This window comes from Colius striatus, chromosome 1 (genome assembly GCF_028858725.1).
Source record: "Colius striatus isolate bColStr4 chromosome 1, bColStr4.1.hap1, whole genome shotgun sequence".
NCBI classification, from domain to species: Eukaryota; Metazoa; Chordata; class Aves; order Coliiformes; family Coliidae; genus Colius; species Colius striatus.
In genome coordinates this window covers 169,861,295-169,878,626 of record NC_084759.1, presented here as the reverse complement: position 1 = coordinate 169,878,626, position 17,332 = coordinate 169,861,295, and the positions used below count along the sequence as shown (strand labels likewise).

General features: G+C 45.5%; 2 protein-coding genes across 2 annotated transcripts; one reads left to right on the top strand and one right to left on the bottom strand.

Moving 5' to 3' along the window:
- Window positions 1–740: 740 nt before the first annotated feature.
- LRRC10 (leucine rich repeat containing 10) lies at window positions 741–1,568 on the bottom strand. The gene has a single exon (XM_010209834.2). It carries the CDS (start codon window positions 1,566–1,568, stop codon window positions 741–743), a length of 828 nt encoding a protein of 275 aa, XP_010208136.2.
- Window positions 1,569–6,122: 4,554 nt separating this feature from the next.
- Window positions 6,123–14,565, top strand: LOC104563394 (cathepsin E). Its single transcript, XM_010209833.2, has 9 exons — window positions 6,123–6,178; window positions 6,355–6,532; window positions 8,539–8,656; window positions 9,231–9,349; window positions 9,780–9,979; window positions 10,683–10,805; window positions 11,474–11,618; window positions 14,190–14,288; window positions 14,392–14,565. Exons 1-9 carry the CDS (start codon window positions 6,123–6,125, stop codon window positions 14,563–14,565), a joined length of 1,212 nt encoding a protein of 403 aa, XP_010208135.1.
- Window positions 14,566–17,332: the final 2,767 nt, after the last annotated feature.

Sequence of the window (17,332 nt, the reverse complement as noted above, 5' to 3'; positions counted from 1 at the left end):
ATTCATGCAAGTCCTTTGCAGCTCTCTTGGCTTTACTGCTTTCATTGGGCTTTGATGTTCCCTTTACTAATTACAGGCACCGCTGTTGGTAGTGTAAAAACTAGCAGCAAAGCCTCTAGCTTTCCTGACCGTTATTTAAAATGCTGCTTAGCAATAACACAAGAGTGGCTGCAGATTTTGCAGGAGGGAGGGGAAGCAGTAAGAGGAGAGCTTACTGGGACGTACGTGCTGAGTCCTTGATGGAGCGGCTCGCGTGGCGGGCAGGGAAACCTCAAAGCTGGTGCTGCGTTTCAGGTAAGTCATTTAAGACGAATACTGGAGGTTACTTCAGAGCTGTGATTCTCAGCAGCAATCACCTGTAACAGAGGCTTCCAGCAGAGCTTGGATGCTTCAGCAAGGTGGGAGAGGAGCAAGTCCGTGAGCTTCCCATGGGTGAAGAGCAGTGAGTCTATATGTGCTCTGTATGACCCACTCGTAAAAAACATCTAAACTGTGTCTTCATCTCTGCTGTGAACGCTGAGTGGTCCCCGCATGAGAAGAAGGGCAAAGAAAGGAAGTCTTTTTTCTAGAGGGAGTGCTGGGTGCTGCACAGACATGGATGTCTGTACCAGAGAGTTTTGCTGTCACCTAGCTCTAAGCTAGTGCACCTCCTCCTGAAGTCTATCCGGGCGGCTGGTGCTCCCTGGACACCAGCAGTAGAGGCTGGGGGGTGGTGTGAGTCCGCTGACACTTCAGCAGGGCTACGCTTCTGGCTCAGACTTGGCAACAGGAGGCAGCGACGGCCTCTCATCCAGCGTGATTTCTATCACTGCCCCGGACCGCTTGCGGGGTTCAGGGGTCTCCTCTGACCATCTCCCCACCCTGCGCACCCCTTTGGCCACTTTGGGTGCGTTCCTGCAGGGGTTGTGGTCGTAGATGACCAGCTTCAGGCCAGGGAGGTGAGCCAGACTGGGGAAGAAGCGGATGGAATTACGATCCACATCGATCACCTCCAGAAAAGGCATGTCCAGGAGCACAGGGGGGAACTCGGCCAGCAGGTTGCCTGAGAGCCAGATGGTGCGCAGCTCCTGCAGGCGCCGCAGCTGAGTGGGCAGCGCGCGCAGTGCGTTGGACCCCGCGTGCAAAGTCTTGAGCAGGCTGAGCTCGCACACCACCTCGGGTAGGCACTGCAGGCAGTTGGACTCGATCCACAGGGTCTTGAGGTTCTGCAGAAGCCGGAGCTCGAGGGGCAGGCTGCAGAGCTTGTTGTTGCCCAGGTAGAGAATACACAGCTGCTTCAGTGTGCAGACGACTAGGGGCAGTGCTTTGAAGTTGTTGAAGTCCAATGCCAGGATCTGCAGGTTCTGCAGCTGCTCCAGCTCAGGAGGCAGATGGTTCAGGTTGTTGTCGCTCAGGTACAGCTTGACCAGTTCCCTAAAAGAGCATATGTGCAGAGGCAGCCGCCTCAGCTGCCTGCCGCTCAAATCCACCATTTTATCCACTGGCATCTCTTCTAGGTCTTCCAGGAGATACTTCTGACACTCTTTAGAGGGCACAAAAGCAACAATGGTTTTCAGACTGTTGCCCATCCTGACACTTTCTTTGTTTGGGGATTGCTGGGACTGCAAAGGATAAGGGCTGCCTTGGTCTTGTCCTGCTGTAAGCTGGCCTGCCAGTAACTCTGTCCTTCCAATATAAAGCTCTGTTTACATGGCACCAGCCATTAATCTCAAGGGCTCTGAAATGTTTCTGATAACTGAACTAGTGTTTGGTGATGAGGATTACAGAGAGGATGACTTGGAGTGCAGGTCTCCCTCTCTCACCCATGCTCCCACTCGCCCCTCTCCAGATACATTCCTTCCTGCCTCTTCCTGCACACTGTGAATATTCTCTGATTTTGCCGTAGACTGTCACCCCGATGCCCCAGCCCCTCACCTCTCACTCTGCTGTGTGTGTAGCCGGTGGTGGCTGCAGGGATTGGCTCAGGAAAGTAAACACCACAGAAGACCAAATTTGTAAGCTCAGATGTTTAGCTTTCGTGAAACTTTCAGCGGAAACGTCGGATGTAATCAAATTGTTGTTTAAAATACCTGTCAAGACTTGACTGACTTTCTAGACGAGTTGCACTTTTAGGGATTTACTTTGAAGGTGTCAAATACATAATTCCAGAGTGTAGCTTGCCACCCAGTACTTATCTTAAAGTCTTGACACAAATACTTGGCAAACTGCTATCCTGAGCTGTCCTACTATTTATGTTCCTAATTTAACGGTGTTTACTATAGCCTCTGGCACCCTTGACTATGCAGGGACTTTTTCATTACATTCTGTTTTGTTTCTTGCCTGAATCCTCCTTTAATATGTGCATTATCCCAACTTGCCAGGGGTGTTCTCCAGCTGCTTTGTGACTGTGCTTCTGCAGTTCCTGTGTCCATACCAAAACATGTCAAGAAATTGCCATGGATTCAATTTTATCAGGATTTGCACTTGTTATGAGTGAGAGAAATATGATGTTTAAAATTATTACTGTTTAGACATGACAGCTTAAACTGCTCCCTTCCTCCTCTCAGAAAGATCTATTGCTATTCAGGTCAGGAGCACCCTTGATTTCTGGGAGGAGCCTCCCCACATGTAGACACCTGTGTATACTTTTGACTTCTTGAACTACTGGTGTTTTAAGCTCTCTTGGGGATTGGCTTATCTGTGTGTTGGCTGTGTCTCTACCATGATCTTTGAGTGTGAAAGCTGGCAAAGTGTTTTGAGGTGAAATAGCCTTTCTGGCAGCTGGCTCTCTGCTTTGGTATCTACAGCTCATTGTTGTCATTTTCCATACTTACCATAATTTAGGGAGAATATTTTCTTCAAACAATCTGCAGTCAGTTTCTGGAGTGCTACACAACCAAAACAGGTGATTGCTGAGAGCCATGTAGTCTTGGAAAAACAAGGCAGAGCAAACAGAAGATTGAGGAAAAGGCAGTATCAAACAGGAAAGGTGGCTTCTGGATCTCTGCTCAAATCTGGTAATAGAGAGCTCTCTACTATCACTTGCTTTCAAATGTAAAGCAGCTCTTAGCTATCAAATCAGTATAGGCTATAGGGTATTTACTAGTCTTTTCCCATCCAGATGAGTGACTGTGCCATGCAGCAGTGGTGCTATGAATCACATGGAGGGTTTCCTGGGAGAGGAGAACAACAGAGAGGGCATCTGGGACCAGCAAGTACTGTGACCTGAGTGCCATAACATGAGTTTTGGATGAAAAAGCTGGGCAGAGTATCAAACCTGAAGAACAAAGACATGTCTCAGTCATCTCTGGCTGTGCTGTGGAATAGAGGTGCTGAAAATAGCCTCTCTGATGACAGAAGGTGGGACATGTTAGGTGAAGCATCCCAGCAGCAAGGGCCAGTTTGCACTGAAGGAGCAGGTCAGAGTAGCCACTTCTCTGCTGCCTTAACACTACATGCCTTGCCAGAGGACCACTGTGGGGAACATGTCATCTCTGGATATCACAGGTAGTTACCCTGGAACGTGGTCTCACTTTTAGGAAAATATTCCCATGGCCCTCATCAGGTCTTTTTTTGTATTCATTTCATTTCTGAACAATTGTGATACCTTCTAAAGGCAAGGATCCCCACCTCGCTAAAGCTGTGGGAAAACAAGTGCATTTGGCATAAATAATAATGAATTTACATCCATTAGTAAAGACAAATTTCTTCAGATATCCCGATGATCATAACAAGATAAAAGCCTGGGTAAGAGTATATTCATAACACAGTTTAAGCATATTTTTCTTAATAATCCATATGGAGAGAAAGAACTTTGAAACATACCTTATGTCTATAGACACAGATATGCATATTTTCTTTTTCCCATTTGAATTATTTCTACTTAATTACACTTTTAAGCTACAGGCAACAATTTCTTCCAAATCATCTGCATTGTTGTTTAATCATTATTCCAGCTTATCAAAAAAAGTCACAATGACCTTTTGTTGCTGCATTTTGTACCTCTGTTGGCTAAATGAATGCCTGCTTGGAACACGCAGTGAGATCAGAGGGTTTGGGTAAAAATAACCTTCGTGTGGTGGGATACTAAAAGGCTGCATTTGCAATAAAATCAGCAATCTTGATCTTTCTGAGAGTTAGCGACCTAGTGGAGGGTCTAAGGCAAAGGCAGTCCCCTTGGTAGACCCAGGGCAGCGTTGTGGAAGCCACTTCATGTCTTCAAAGTTACCCTGATGCCCTCCAACATGAATGACTTCCCAGAAGCATTTGTGGCATTTGAGGAAAAGTTCAAGTGATAAAGGTGCTCAGCACAGACATTGTCTTGCTCTTGTCAAAGTGACTCTGCACTGCCAGAGGCAGTGACATCTGGTCTGCTGTGCATCAGGTGGCACGTGTAGGCTCCTTGAGAAATGCCTTTGCTTTCAGAAAGTTCACAGATGGCCACACATTGTATTTCCAGCACCCAGCTCCCACAGCTCACTGGCTGGAATGACTGAGGGCCAGACAATGTGATTGCTTGCTGAGAACTTGTGTGAAACCTCTGAGTCCACAAGAAATGGGGAACAGTGCTCATAGCTAGATTAAAAATCACAATAAAATGGAAATCAATATAAAACCTGCATTTTTGAGACTTGTATGATTTTTTTAAAACAAAAATATTAGAACAGAGATGCTGATGCTTTTTCGGCTCCAAAGCTCTGCACACAGCTGTGTGATGACACCAGGCTCAGCCTTTGCTGGCTTTGAGTAGCCCTCTCAAAGTAGGTAACATATACTTCAAAATCCATTGGACTAATGAATAGAGCTCTAAAGTCATTGATTTTAAGGCTCTTGTGCATCTCCTTGATCAGCCCGACACAGCAAGGGAAGAGACACGAAGGAACAATTGTCAAGGATTTCTGTAGTATATGCTGCTAATGATTTGCTTTACATTTATTTAAAGTCTGAGACAGGCATTTAGATGCCTTCTTCTCTCACACACACCGTGTGTTCAGGTTTTTCTGCTGTTTTTGTCTTGACTGGAGCATTGTCGCTGGAGGGGAGGATGACTTCTGCCTCCTCCATGTTCTTGACATTCATTCTTTGCTATGCACTGTCACACATCTGCTCTCTTCTGGGAAGGTTACTTAGCTCCAGTTCACCTTCCCATGGTGAGCAGTTTCTTTTAAATGAGTGGTGTGTTGCAGAGGGGCACGTATTGCTCACCATTGTGCAGCATCCTAGCATAGTCTTTTGAACAAAAATGACTGATTATTCAAATTCAGCTTTAATGTATGCCGGACTGAAGGATGTAATTACTCGCTGCTCTTTCTTGTGCAGAGGAAAGATCCAAAAAGTCTCCCAAGTAAATTGCAGGCTCGGTGCTGAGCTTCCTCCCAGGCAGCTAATGGGTTTGGGGTCGCTCTCTGTCAGAGTATCTTTTTGACACTGTTCTTTTTCTGCCAGCTTGACTCGAATCTAAGTGTCAGGTAGGAATTGGAACTGCTAACCTCATGAAATTCACAGGAAAAGAAATCAAAGAGAGGTCTCCCAAGTGTCTTGATGAAATGTGTATAAAGCCACTTCTAAGACCCATTTTTTGGGGTGGCAATCACGTTTATGTTTAGGTGGAAGCTCTCATATAAATTGGGAATTAAATTTTGGTTGTTAGGAGTTGATTTGTCACAACCCAATCAAACGTCTGTCTGCACAGCCCTGCTGAAATGCCCCCATGTAGAAGGGAAACGGTTATATACTGTCTCCTCTTTCTCTGCATTGGACACTTCTGGGCCACTTGTCACTAAAACAAGCCTGAAAAGCAGGTTACTCACAGGGAACCAGACAGGTCCTTGGCTCAGCTCCTCTTTCTCATACTAACAGGAGCAAAGCTCACCCCGTGTATTATATTTATGTAAAAGACATTAAGGGTTGTTAGTAAAAAGTCTGTTTGGTCTAGGCTGTGCCCTGGTTATCTGTGCCTTAGTAGCTCCACTGGACATCACTATTTGCACAATCCAGAGGTTACTGCGAGAGCAACTGAATCAGTTTTCTGCCAAAGCACTGACCTTCTGTGATTGATTGACCTGGCAAACAGCTGACAACAGGGTATAAAAAAGGGAATTCTGAGTAAATGAGTGTCATTAGACTCCCAGCTGCTTGGAGCCATGAGGGTGATACTGTTAGCTGTGATTTACATCCCCTTCACCGTGGCCATGGAAAGGTAAGAAAACACGTCTAGCACTGCTGGCAGGAGTCTCAGCTGGCTTCCTGCAGTGACCTGTGCTTGTTGCTACCTGAGGTCACAAAAAAGGAAAGCAATTTAAGAAATATGAGCATATGAGAGCTCTAGAAAGGAGAACCAGATAATTTGTGTGTGTGTTTGTTTTATCTGTGTAGAGTCCCTCTCACTCAATTCAAATCTATCAGGACACAACTGAAGGAAAAGGGAGAATTAGAGGAATTTTGGAGGAATCACCACCCTGACATTTTTGCCCGGAGGTACCTGCATTGCTTCCCTGCAGATGTTGCTTTGTCCCTAGGAACTGCTTCAGAAAGGCTGTATGATTACATGAATGTAAGTACAGTTTCGGTAATGCAATCATAAGGACTCGCTCTTCTCTTTACGGCATTTCTCCCAGAACATTTGAAATCTAGTTTCTCAGTGGAATGATGGGGCTTCAGATGGTTCTGCAAGATAGATATTAGACCACAAAAAAGTTAGTTTGCTGGTCTGCAAAACAAAGCATGTATGGATCTAATTAGCATGGGACCCAGATAGAAAGTTGATCGATGTAATCTAGCGGTGGAAGTCCTGCGTCAAGTTTTATTTTTCTGTACATCTGTATTGGACTTGGTTGGCTGTCCAAACAAAAGTGGAAGATTTGCCTGTATCAGTCTTGGTTCAGGACTGGGTTTTTAGTAGCAGAACCCAATGACTGCATTCAGCTGTATTCTATTTATCAGAAACTCGGATGTTTGCATCCCTCAAATCTCATTTGTCTGATCACATGAACTTATAAGTCAGTGATAACAAAGACCCAAGTGGACTTTTTATTCTTCTGCTTTTACATTCTGAGATTAATGTGTATTAAATAATGGAGACTGATCTGGGTCTTACAGTAACCTGTCTGAATTTACCATCTAAACTGAAAAAGGAAAAATGCAAATTTCACTGGATCCCAGACATTCAAGTCAGCAGGTCAGCCATTGTGTCAGCCGTCTTTCCTGGGCCTAGCACTTTGTCCGTATGGATGGTCTCTGTTTTGTTTGGTTCTTCTGCTGTGCTTATCTAAAGGAAAGCTGAGTTGCAGATATGTTGTGGCTGCATTTGAACAGTGAAGGAAAAGGAAAACCAAATTAATTGAACAAGAACTTCCTGATACTTGAGGACCACAAAGAAATACGTCAGGATGAGCTAGAGGTGTGTGTGAAGAACAAAGGAGTCTGAAATATTTCACCCTGCTCTAAGGCTTATAAAAGAGAGACAAATCTCAAAATGAAAAACCAAAACCCAGTTTCCCAACATATCCAGCCAGCACTGGGAACAGTTTTGTAGAGATTTCACTACAGGGTGCTTGAGGGTTTTCTGTTTGGTTTCTTAGGATTTTTTTTTGACAAACATGTTTTAGAGCTGCCTCACTTAATTGATGGTAGATTTGTTTAATACAGGAAGGAATAAAACCCTGCTGCATAGCAGGATATTCTCTTAAATGGTGACCTTTCTTGCCTTTTCATGATTATCTCATTCAGACCATAAACTCCGAGGTCAGAAACTATATTCAGTGTATTAATTAACAAGTGTGCACTTGAAGATACGTGTTCAAATATTTGTATTGCTACAGAAGGCTTGGCACTGGCTATTGGTTTTCTATCTGCATTTGAATTCCAGAAATGCCTCTTCCTAAAAATAGGTCTCTTAATGCTGAAGTGCTCTTCCAGGGCCAGATATGGGCACTTAGACACTTAGGTTTGGGACGTGGATAAGCTCTTCACTCCAGCATTCCCGTGTTCACAGATTATCTCTAGCCTCAACTGGTATCCAAGGATGGTCAGTGGTTCCTTTACCCGCTGGATGAACTCTGTTCAGTACACGGGATACAGCCTGCGGCAACAGAATCATTTTTTGCCTTGCTGGTGGCTGCTAATTACAAAGGAAGCAACCCAGCCATACGACAGCCTCTGTGCCATGGGTCTTGGAACCTTTTGACACTGGCAGAGGCAGGTGGTGCTGCCTTTGCATCACTGATCTCTTGCTGGCATCAGCTGGGAGCTGACTGAATGCCCATGTGATTGTGTGAGAGCTGACCTTGCCACCACTGAAGTCGATGTGAGAGGGCTTGTTGACTTCACGGGGAATCTGACTGAATGTTTGCTTAAAAGGCTTTAAATATGCTGCACTGCTACAAATGCAGCTGGAGTGGAGCCCCAGACACGCTTCCACGTGGCACGCATTTATGTCTAAGTGAAACTGCACCCATCGCTGTGGGAAAGCGTGTGGTGCTGCCAAGCCTGCCTGTTCCTCGGGAACAGCACGCTGAGAGGCAGGCAGCGCGGGGCTGACCAGGCCCTTCCTCCCCGCAGGCGCAGTACTATGGAGTTGTGAGCGTCGGCACGCCGCCCCAGAGATTCACTGTCGTCTTTGACACCGGCTCCTCCAATTTTTGGGTCCCTTCTGCTTATTGCATCAGCGAAGCGTGCAGTAAGAAACATTACCCTTCTTCACACTCCTTGTGTCTCGCGTACCTTGGCCGCTTCTCCTTCCCCCAGGAGCTTGCCTGCAGCAGGGAACTGGGAGGGGAAGGTCTGAAACTCCCCCCAAGGGCTCCTCTCTCCTCTCCTCTCCTCTCCTCTCCTCTCCTCTCCTCTCCTCTCCTCTCCTCTCCTCTCCTCTCCTCTCCTCTCCTCTCCTCTCCTCTCCTCTCCTCTCCTCTCCTCTCCTCTCCCTGTCTTGCTGCTCCATCTCTGCTCCTCCGTGCTACCCTGCAGCCAGGGAAACTCCAAAGTGTCCCACTGCACCATGAGGTGCCTGGTGTGAAGGATGTGAAAATAAAAAAAGGGAGATAAAAGTAGCAGAGGAAATGCCCATTTTTCTTTAAAGCACTAAATAACCTCCGAGGTTCAGAAAAAATGGGTTGCTTGCAGGGGAACAGGCACTTCCATCAACATCTTCCTTGTAAGACAAGCAAAAATCTCACCTCCATCTCAGTCAGTGGTGGATCAAGGAGCAGGTGCATTGCTGAGACCTCCCCTTGGTGCACATTTGTTTTGTGTAGGGGTGCACGAGAAATTTAAGTCCTTTAAGTCGGATTCGTATGAGCACAAAGGGGAAGCCTTCTCCTTGCAGTACGGCACGGGACAGCTTCTGGGCGTTTCTGGCAAAGACACGCTGCAGGTGAGCATCCACCTAAAATGGGTGTCAGCCTCCAGGTTTTCTGGGCGGTTCAGATACTGGCTTTGCCCTGGAAAACCTTCCCTGGTTTAGGCAAGGGCAGGGTGAGGTGTCACCAAGGCCGGTGCTGTGAGGTGTGGGTGCTGCTCTGGCACCTCTGCTGTTAGGGACAAATCCCTAACATTTTATTCTGCATTTTTTTTTTTGCTTACCTCCTTGGGTCCTCTCCTGTGTTTATGAAAAAACATCCACAGAATTAAGGTATTAAAAGGAATCGTTGCAGCCCACCTGCCAAGCGGTTACCTGCTATGTCGATGCAAGTCACATGAGGTTACCCAGGCTTTATAAATTAAAAAAATCCATTGATATGGTTCTGAACCATGGCTAATTTCATCTAGTTGATGGTCTCCTTGCTTTCACTTGTGTCAAACAGATAAGTAACATCTCCATCAAGGGACAAGACTTTGGCGAGTCGGTGTTTGAGCCAGGACTAACCTTTGCCCTTGCCCACTTCGATGGTGTGCTGGGCTTGGGCTACCCTTCCTTAGCAGTGGGGAACACTCTGCCTGTGTTTGACAGCATCATGAACCAGAAGCTGGTAGAGGAGCCAGTCTTCTCTTTCTACCTGAAACGGTCAGTCTTTCAAGTGACACTGCCAAAAAAGGAGCAAATATATTTGCATTGTTTTAATTTGTTTACTTGTTCAGTATATTTTAATTTAACCAGTCATCTGTATAAATATTCAGTTCTAGAAAGGAATTTCCCTCTTTGTGGTTTTTTGGTTGTTTTTTTTTTTTCACAATTTGACTCTGAAAAATATGGAGTGAAAAGAAAAAACATGCTAGGAGGACCATGACTCTCTGGGCAGACAGTTATTCTGTTGGTACTGGTCACAGACAAGTCAAAAGTTCCAAGGTTACTCACTGTGTTCTGAGCTGCCAGAGGCTTCCTTCTGGCCAGAGGAGGTGAACTGAGATGCCATGCTACACCCAAGCAGCCACATTTCAGCAAAGAAATGTTGTTACATCATCTGGACCTAGCAGTGACCCTGCCAGTTTGCCTAGTGTTTATTTGGAGGTGAGAGTAGCAACTTGCTCAGCTTGGTCCTTCCTGATGCCTATCTTAGCCCTCAACAGCCTACAGTAGGTCTTCTCAGAGGCTGTTTGGAGGCTCTGCACTGGGATGTAGGCAGTTATAATTTAGAAATAATCCCTTTCAGTCATCCATATCTGAATTAAAAAAGGATTGCGGTTTTTCCTTTTGCTTTTTAAGTATAATCTCATCAGCACAAGCTGGCACACTTCCCTATCTGTGATAACCTGTGTTCTGCCTTCAGAGGAGATGACACTGAGAATGGTGGTGAGCTGATCCTGGGGGGAATAGACCATTCCCTCTACAAAGGTTCAATCCGCTGGGTCCCAGTCACTGAGAAAAGCTACTGGCAGATACGTCTGAACAAGTACGTATGTATATATGTATGAATGTACGTATGTATGAAATACATAGTGGAATTCAGCTCTCCAGGTAAAACTCACAGAGGCAGAAACACTGAGCAATACTGATACAGGAGGACTTGGCTGCAGTGTTTAACCCTTGTGCCTTCCAAAGGGGAGGTTTGCCAGGATGAGACAGGTATTTTTCAGCTCTCTAAATGTACTGTGCCATGGGTAGCTGGTTTCTGGGAGAACATGTTCATATTTTATATGAAATTTAATATGATTTAACATGGTACACTAGTGGTTAAGTTGACTTTTGGTGGACTGTTGAGTCATCAAAGCACCTAGGTCCTATCCTTATCTTTTCTGTTAACCAGGAAAGTAGGCAGTGTTCCTCTGTTCCTCCCCCTGCTCTGTAAATGGAGGAAGACACATACCTGTGGGTGAGGAGGAAAACAATTAGGGCTGTAGGAGTCCTGAGACAGAGAAGTGGATCCACAAATGACAAGTCTCCTTCATGCAGTTTCTTTTCATTGCTTCCTTGTCTTTTAAAACTATTCTTTCCTTTTAAGACTGGGAAAGCTTGGCAGCTAGTTCAGGCTGTGCTCTGGTACTTGAGCTTGGAGTAATGCATTGGTTCAGTTACAGTATATATACCACTTGCTTAAAGATGTTTGCTTTTCATTCACAGCATAAAGATCCAGGGCCGGGTGACATTTTGCTCCCATGGCTGTGAAGCCATCGTTGACTCAGGCACTTCTCTTATCACTGGCCCCTCTTCACAAATCAGGCGCTTACAGCAGTATATTGGGGCAAGTCCGGCACGGAGTGGAGAGGTAAAAATCATACATCCAGAAAACAGAGAGGAAGATAAACTGATATTTGGTGCAAAGAGCTTAAAGAGTGGGAAAATAACTGAAATAAATGTTCAGAAACATCCTAGGGAAAGCCTTGTTTCCAGGACAGCACTGAACTCAGAGCCGTGATGGTTTTCACCCATCTGCTTTGTTGCCTCAGAGGCTCCTCCTAGTTGTCTCCCTCCTCTTCTGTGCTCATCTGTACTGGTGTGTAAGGAAATCATGGTGGCATAAGTTTGAGAAATTAATCCATACTTTATATCAGAGACAATTTTCTTTTGGAAAATAAGAGAAGCGCTTCCTCTCTAAGTTCCTGGCTGTAGCTATCGGCTTGTTCAAGCCAGGAGGGGTTTGGTGCTGATGGCCAGCTCTGTCAGCATCAGATGGAAAGGGAAAGGTATCACAGTTCCAGTCCCACAATAGCTTCAGTGACAGCTTGCAGCAGAGCAGGCGGTGTCATGCTGGGGCTTCCCTGGAGGGATGCACAGGTGTGATGCTCACAGCCTGGCTCCTGCCAGATGAGACACAGCGAGTGGAACAGACCTTGCTGTCTCTTCTTCTCTCTTCTGAACCTTATTTCTCTGGATCTCCACTATTTTTTCTCTCTTCCCTCCTGCTGTCTTCTGCATCCCCCTTTGCTGACAGTCCCCTCATCCCTGCCTGCTCTCCCAGGAGCACCTCTACTTCATCCTGCCAAAAGAGCCTCCATGTATCATTTCATGGCCTCTCTGGCCCCACACCAGCAGTCCTGGGCTGCCCGTGCCTCTCGTGATCTGAGGGCTCATGTGAGGAGCTGAGGTTAGGGTTTCCCGCTGCCCTGCCCTGGGACACAGTGGGGAACGTCTCTCTGTCACTCCTCGCACCTCCCTGCTGGCAATTTTTAGCCGGCATGACCAAACCCTTGTAACATTTAAAGCGCTGAGATAACAAACCCCAGACAGTTAAACTCACCCGCCTCTGGGGAAAGAGCGGCTTATTTTTACTGTGCCTCACTGCTGGCCCTTGGCTGACTCCCACGGGTAATTACTGCATAGCTACAGCTCCAGTGCCCCGAGTAAAGCTACTGCGTACAGCTTCTGTTAACTTCACGGTTGCCTTGAACCTGACCCAAAACTACAATTGGAAGGAAATTGTTACAGTTACCCAGTGCAAAAAGGCAAAGTGGACCTTTAATTTGCCTTCCTTTTTAAGAGGAGAAGTTAGAGCACCATCTGTGTAGCTCCCGAGGCTTCTGATTCTTTTCCAGTTAACCTTAAATTTTCTTTTCATTCCATTTTTCAGCTGCATGTCAAAGAGTGCGCTTTAATAGCAACTTGCTTCTGTAATGGTACATGCTAATGGATATAGATGAAATATGTATTTCCCATGCAATTTTGTTAGTGTAATACAAACAGTGAACATGTTGTTGCAGTATGCTTTTATATACTCCAGTGCTGATGTAACAGCACCCAGCCAGCCTCTCAGATTCTGCAAAGAACAGCATCCTGAGAGAAAAACTTTCTATGACTGTTTGTGTAGAAACCACAGACAGGCTGAGTATATTGGGTCAAATTTATCTTGATATGAGTGGGTGCACCCATATCAGAACTTTTATCTCTTTCCAGCAAGGATGAACTTGTTCTGGATGTACTAGCTATGTAAATGAATTATGTCTTACCCCTTGTATCCTGCAAACCATTACACTGGCTCTGTTACCCTTGTCCTCTGTATCCCGTGGTTTGGGTTTTTTTTCTAATGGTATGACACCTGGTAAGTATACTCAAGATTTAGGGCTGTGTTTTCATAAAGCAGGTTTAACAACAAGAAGTAGATTCTTCCTTCTAGGAAGCCTCTGAAACACTACAGTTTACGGCAAAGATCCCTCTGGGGCTTGGAGCATTCTGCAGTGCCATTTAACACGCCAGTTGTTTCATGAAATAACTAGAAAGGCCAGGAAATGATTTTCTGTGTTACTGTAAGTGAATGTATTATTTATGGAAATTAATGACTGTGCCAGGGTTTAGTCCTTCTTCTGCTCTTTAAATCCTGCTCCAGGGCAGAGTATAAGTATAAAGTGCTATATTCCTCACTGATTTGGGGTTTTTTTTCCTGAAACCATTAATTTACTGGAGGGAGTGGGGTGAGCTGCAGCCGTAGAGTACTCGCTGTGTGGGATGGGTGCAATTCCCTCCACTCAGCCCAGGCCAGAGTGTTGAAGGACTTTTGCTCAGTGGTCCTTGCTAATACGGATTTGCAGGGGTCACATACTTTATTTTGTTTTCGAGTTGTACAAGAGGGATATCAGAGTCCCTCTTCACCTCATTTCCTTTGGGGCTCATGAGGATATTTTAATCAGCCTTGTATCCCCAGAAGCTTTGGGGCAATGAGCTGGGCTGCTGGGCTGGTTTGACCCAGTGCAGGAGCTGGAAAGCTGGAGGGCAGTGTTGGGCCATAAGTCAGCCTGATGCTGTTGCTCTGTGGTAAATTCACTATTACCTGCTGCAAAAGTCTTGAATTCAAAGGGCAGTACTTAAAAAAAGACAAACATCTCAATCAGTGCCTGGCATACAGTTTCTTGTAGACTGCAGAAGACTGTCCAGCTTGCCTCACATAAGCTTCACGATCGGACACCACGAGTACAAGCTGACAGCAGAGCAATACATTGTAAAGGTGCGTGGCTACGGCCTCCCCGCTCTCCGGTCCTGGCCCCTGGCTCCCTGAGCCGGGGCTAGAGCAGGCACCTGCAAGGGCATGTGCTTTCCCTCCCTTCCAGGAGTCTATTGAAGACCAAACCTTCTGCATGAGCGGCTTTCAGTCTCTCGACATCACCACACGCAGCGGCCCGCTCTGGATTTTGGGAGATGTCTTCATGTCTACTTTTTACTGCATTTTTGACCGTGGGAATGACAGAGTGGGATTTGCAAAAGCTGTTCATAGGAAGGATTAATACTGAGTTGTAATAGCATTTATTCTGCCTTAACCCAAATATTAATGTAACGATCTTTCACACTTGGGTGAAGAAGGGCTTTATCTGAAACTCTGGATTTAAATACAGTCCTGTTGCCCCCTTCCAGATTTTAAGGGATTTGAGGTGATCCTTGTCCCAAATGGTACAGTTTGGTTCAGTCTCCGTATGTTTACAACCAAGAAATTTTTTTTCCTGAAAAACTATGGACACCAGAACACTCAGGATGAACTGAAAACAGCTCAGCACTCAGATCTGCAAAAGGATGAAAAATCTGATCAGTGTCAGGCTGACAAGACAGCAGCTATGAGTGGAAGAAACTAATCCCTGTCTGGTCTGGATATCTCTTTTTCTTCTTGCGTGCTAGTTTCCACCTCATTTCTTTTTCTTCATTCTTTTCCATGGTTAAGGTTTTGTCCAATCTTGTTTCCTTAGTGCCACGTAAATTCCCTTCATATGGACTTGTTTCAACCAGTTTCTATAAAGAGGAATTCGATCGATGCCATGTGACCACTATACTTCCCACAACTGTTCCTTGCACATAATTTCCTGCTGCTTATATCATCTTTTTCCCTTGGGTCGATTGTCGCCTGATGCGTTTCTCCTCCTTTGGATCTCGGTGTTTAATGTCCACCCTTAGGTCAGAGGCTGCTTTTAGCGGTGGCTGCCTCTGCCCTTGGTGGTGAGGGCAGATGGGAACAGCATCTATCTGCATTACAAAACCCAGCTGGCAGTGCCCGCAGAGGGAGCTGCAAACAGATACCGCGGCATTGCCGGGATGAGTTACAAGACCAACACACTGACCATCGACTGCCCTTGCTCAGCTGCTTCTTGTCAGCAGTGGAGCAGCTTCGACGTGGCCAGAAGAGAGAGGCAGCCACAGGGAGCTGTGCTGATTCTGCAAAAGAAGACTCACCTAAATTATACCTGTTGGAGATTTTGTTTGGATAGCTAAAGCTGATGCTGCCCTTTATGCAAGGGAATAAAACTTAACCAAGCAATATCTGCTTTGGGCTTAGTACTGTTTTGCTCTCATTTTGTGTTTTCTTATAGTGGTTCCAGTTCCAGAGAGGAGAGGGAGAAAAGAGTGCAAGTGAAAATCCAGGTTGCTCTGGAGGCTGGAGGAGAGAGATGGGATGTGTTGGGACTGCACGTTTCTCCCTAAAGCCAAAAAATATCTGCAGCCCCAGCCTTGGGTACTGGGCACCTACCAGGCAGGGCAAGACTGTGAGAAACTGGAGACAGGCCCTGCTGTGGCATCACCAGGGCAGGGGCCAGTGGTCCTGGGGGTCTTGCTACTTCTGCCTGTGTCTAGATGTGCTTAATACAGATCAAACACAATATTTATTAGTGGCCTTGGCAGTGTTATAATCGTGATGCTTTAGATTTTAAGGCTTCAATGGTAAGAGTCAATGGGTATTATTAAAGCAAGCCTGTAGGTATCTCTGAAACACTCATCTTGCCCTCCAATATGAAATACTTTTTCTCCCCAGTGCTCGTTTTCATGACTGTTTGCAAACCACCTTCTGTTACATGTCTGGCACCCAGACTTCAACCTCTGCATCAGGGTCTCTGCTGCCAGTTGTCTCCTTTTGCATACGGGATTGAGCTGTATGAAGTTATCGTGTATTTTAGGCCAGTCTTGGCTTGTTTCCGCTTTGTACATATTGCTCTTGAAGAATAGAGTGACCATGAGCAAACTTATTTGTCTAGAAAACGTAATTTGCTTGGTTGTAAACCAAGACAAACTAGCATCTGTAGAGTCCTATCAGTCATTTAACAGCAGCGGAGTATTTCTCTTTACCATACAGCTGAAAACACTCTGGTACTGCCAGAATACATAAATATTCCTCAAACATGAGATTGCAGAGTTAGAGATCTGTTATTTATGACTTAAAGGTGGTGGGATGTGTTCCTGAAGCCAGCTGGTCCCTACACCGCTGTTTCAGCTCCATGAATTCCAGTGCAGAACACATCCTAAAAATAGGTGGAAAGTTGGGGAGTACCTGCCAGGACCAGCTCTGAAATATCTCATCCTGCTCATGATTAACATCATTTGATGGGTGCAAGCAGCTGCTCTGACCTACTTGCCCATCCTGGCCCTACTCTCTCCTCAGTCTTTTCTAGCTTTGCCAACTTCTGTAGGTCTGCTTTACTCTTCCTGGCAGACATGAAGTTGGCTTGCATGGTACATTTGCTGAAAGTGCTTCTTGACAGGTCAATACAGTCAAGATGACTGTGTTTCTCAAAGTGCTTTTATTCATGCAATAATTCAATACTGTTTATACCAATGAACATGAATTGTAAATTACTGGGTTTGCTAAAATAGTCCATTTAGCATGCTAAGGCAAATGGTTTACTGAGAGAAGGGCCTAAGAGAGAACAAATCCCAAAAGATAGTTTATTACAAATCAGGGCCTGTAGATGTTTGCAAAAGTGAGATAACAGACTAAAGGAGGAAAGGAATTTTTCTGGTAACTCATCCCAGCACTGGCCTCTTTACAAGCAACAAATAGAATATTACAGCTAACCTGGAGCTGGCCTGCTGTATGTGAAATGCTATTTGTGTATTGCAGATTACATTGTGGGACTTTAGAGCTGTCATTCCTAATTTAATATGCATCTATGTGTCTAATAGTAATTTTTGTGGGGCTTAACTGAAGATTTTATTAACTTACTACTGTGTGGCCCCTCTCAGCCACCATTGAAGAATGAATAGAGTTACTGGCAGAATGAGTGGGTGAGGTAG

What these genes read in the sequence shown, in the direction of transcription:
- LRRC10 (XM_010209834.2), bottom strand. Translation starts at nt 1,568, where the DNA reads ATGGGCAACAGTCTGAAAACCATTGTTGCTTTTGTGCCCTCTAAAGAG.
- LOC104563394 (XM_010209833.2), top strand. Translation starts at nt 6,123, where the DNA reads ATGAGGGTGATACTGTTAGCTGTGATTTACATCCCCTTCACCGTGGCC. An exon ending in TTCTCTTTCTACCTGAAACG is followed by an intron (nt 9,980 to 10,682) that starts GTCAGTCTTTCA and finishes TTCTGCCTTCAG; the next exon opens with AGGAGATGACACTGAGAATG. An exon ending in CAGAGCAATACATTGTAAAG is followed by an intron (nt 14,289 to 14,391) that starts GTGCGTGGCTAC and finishes CCTCCCTTCCAG; the next exon opens with GAGTCTATTGAAGACCAAAC.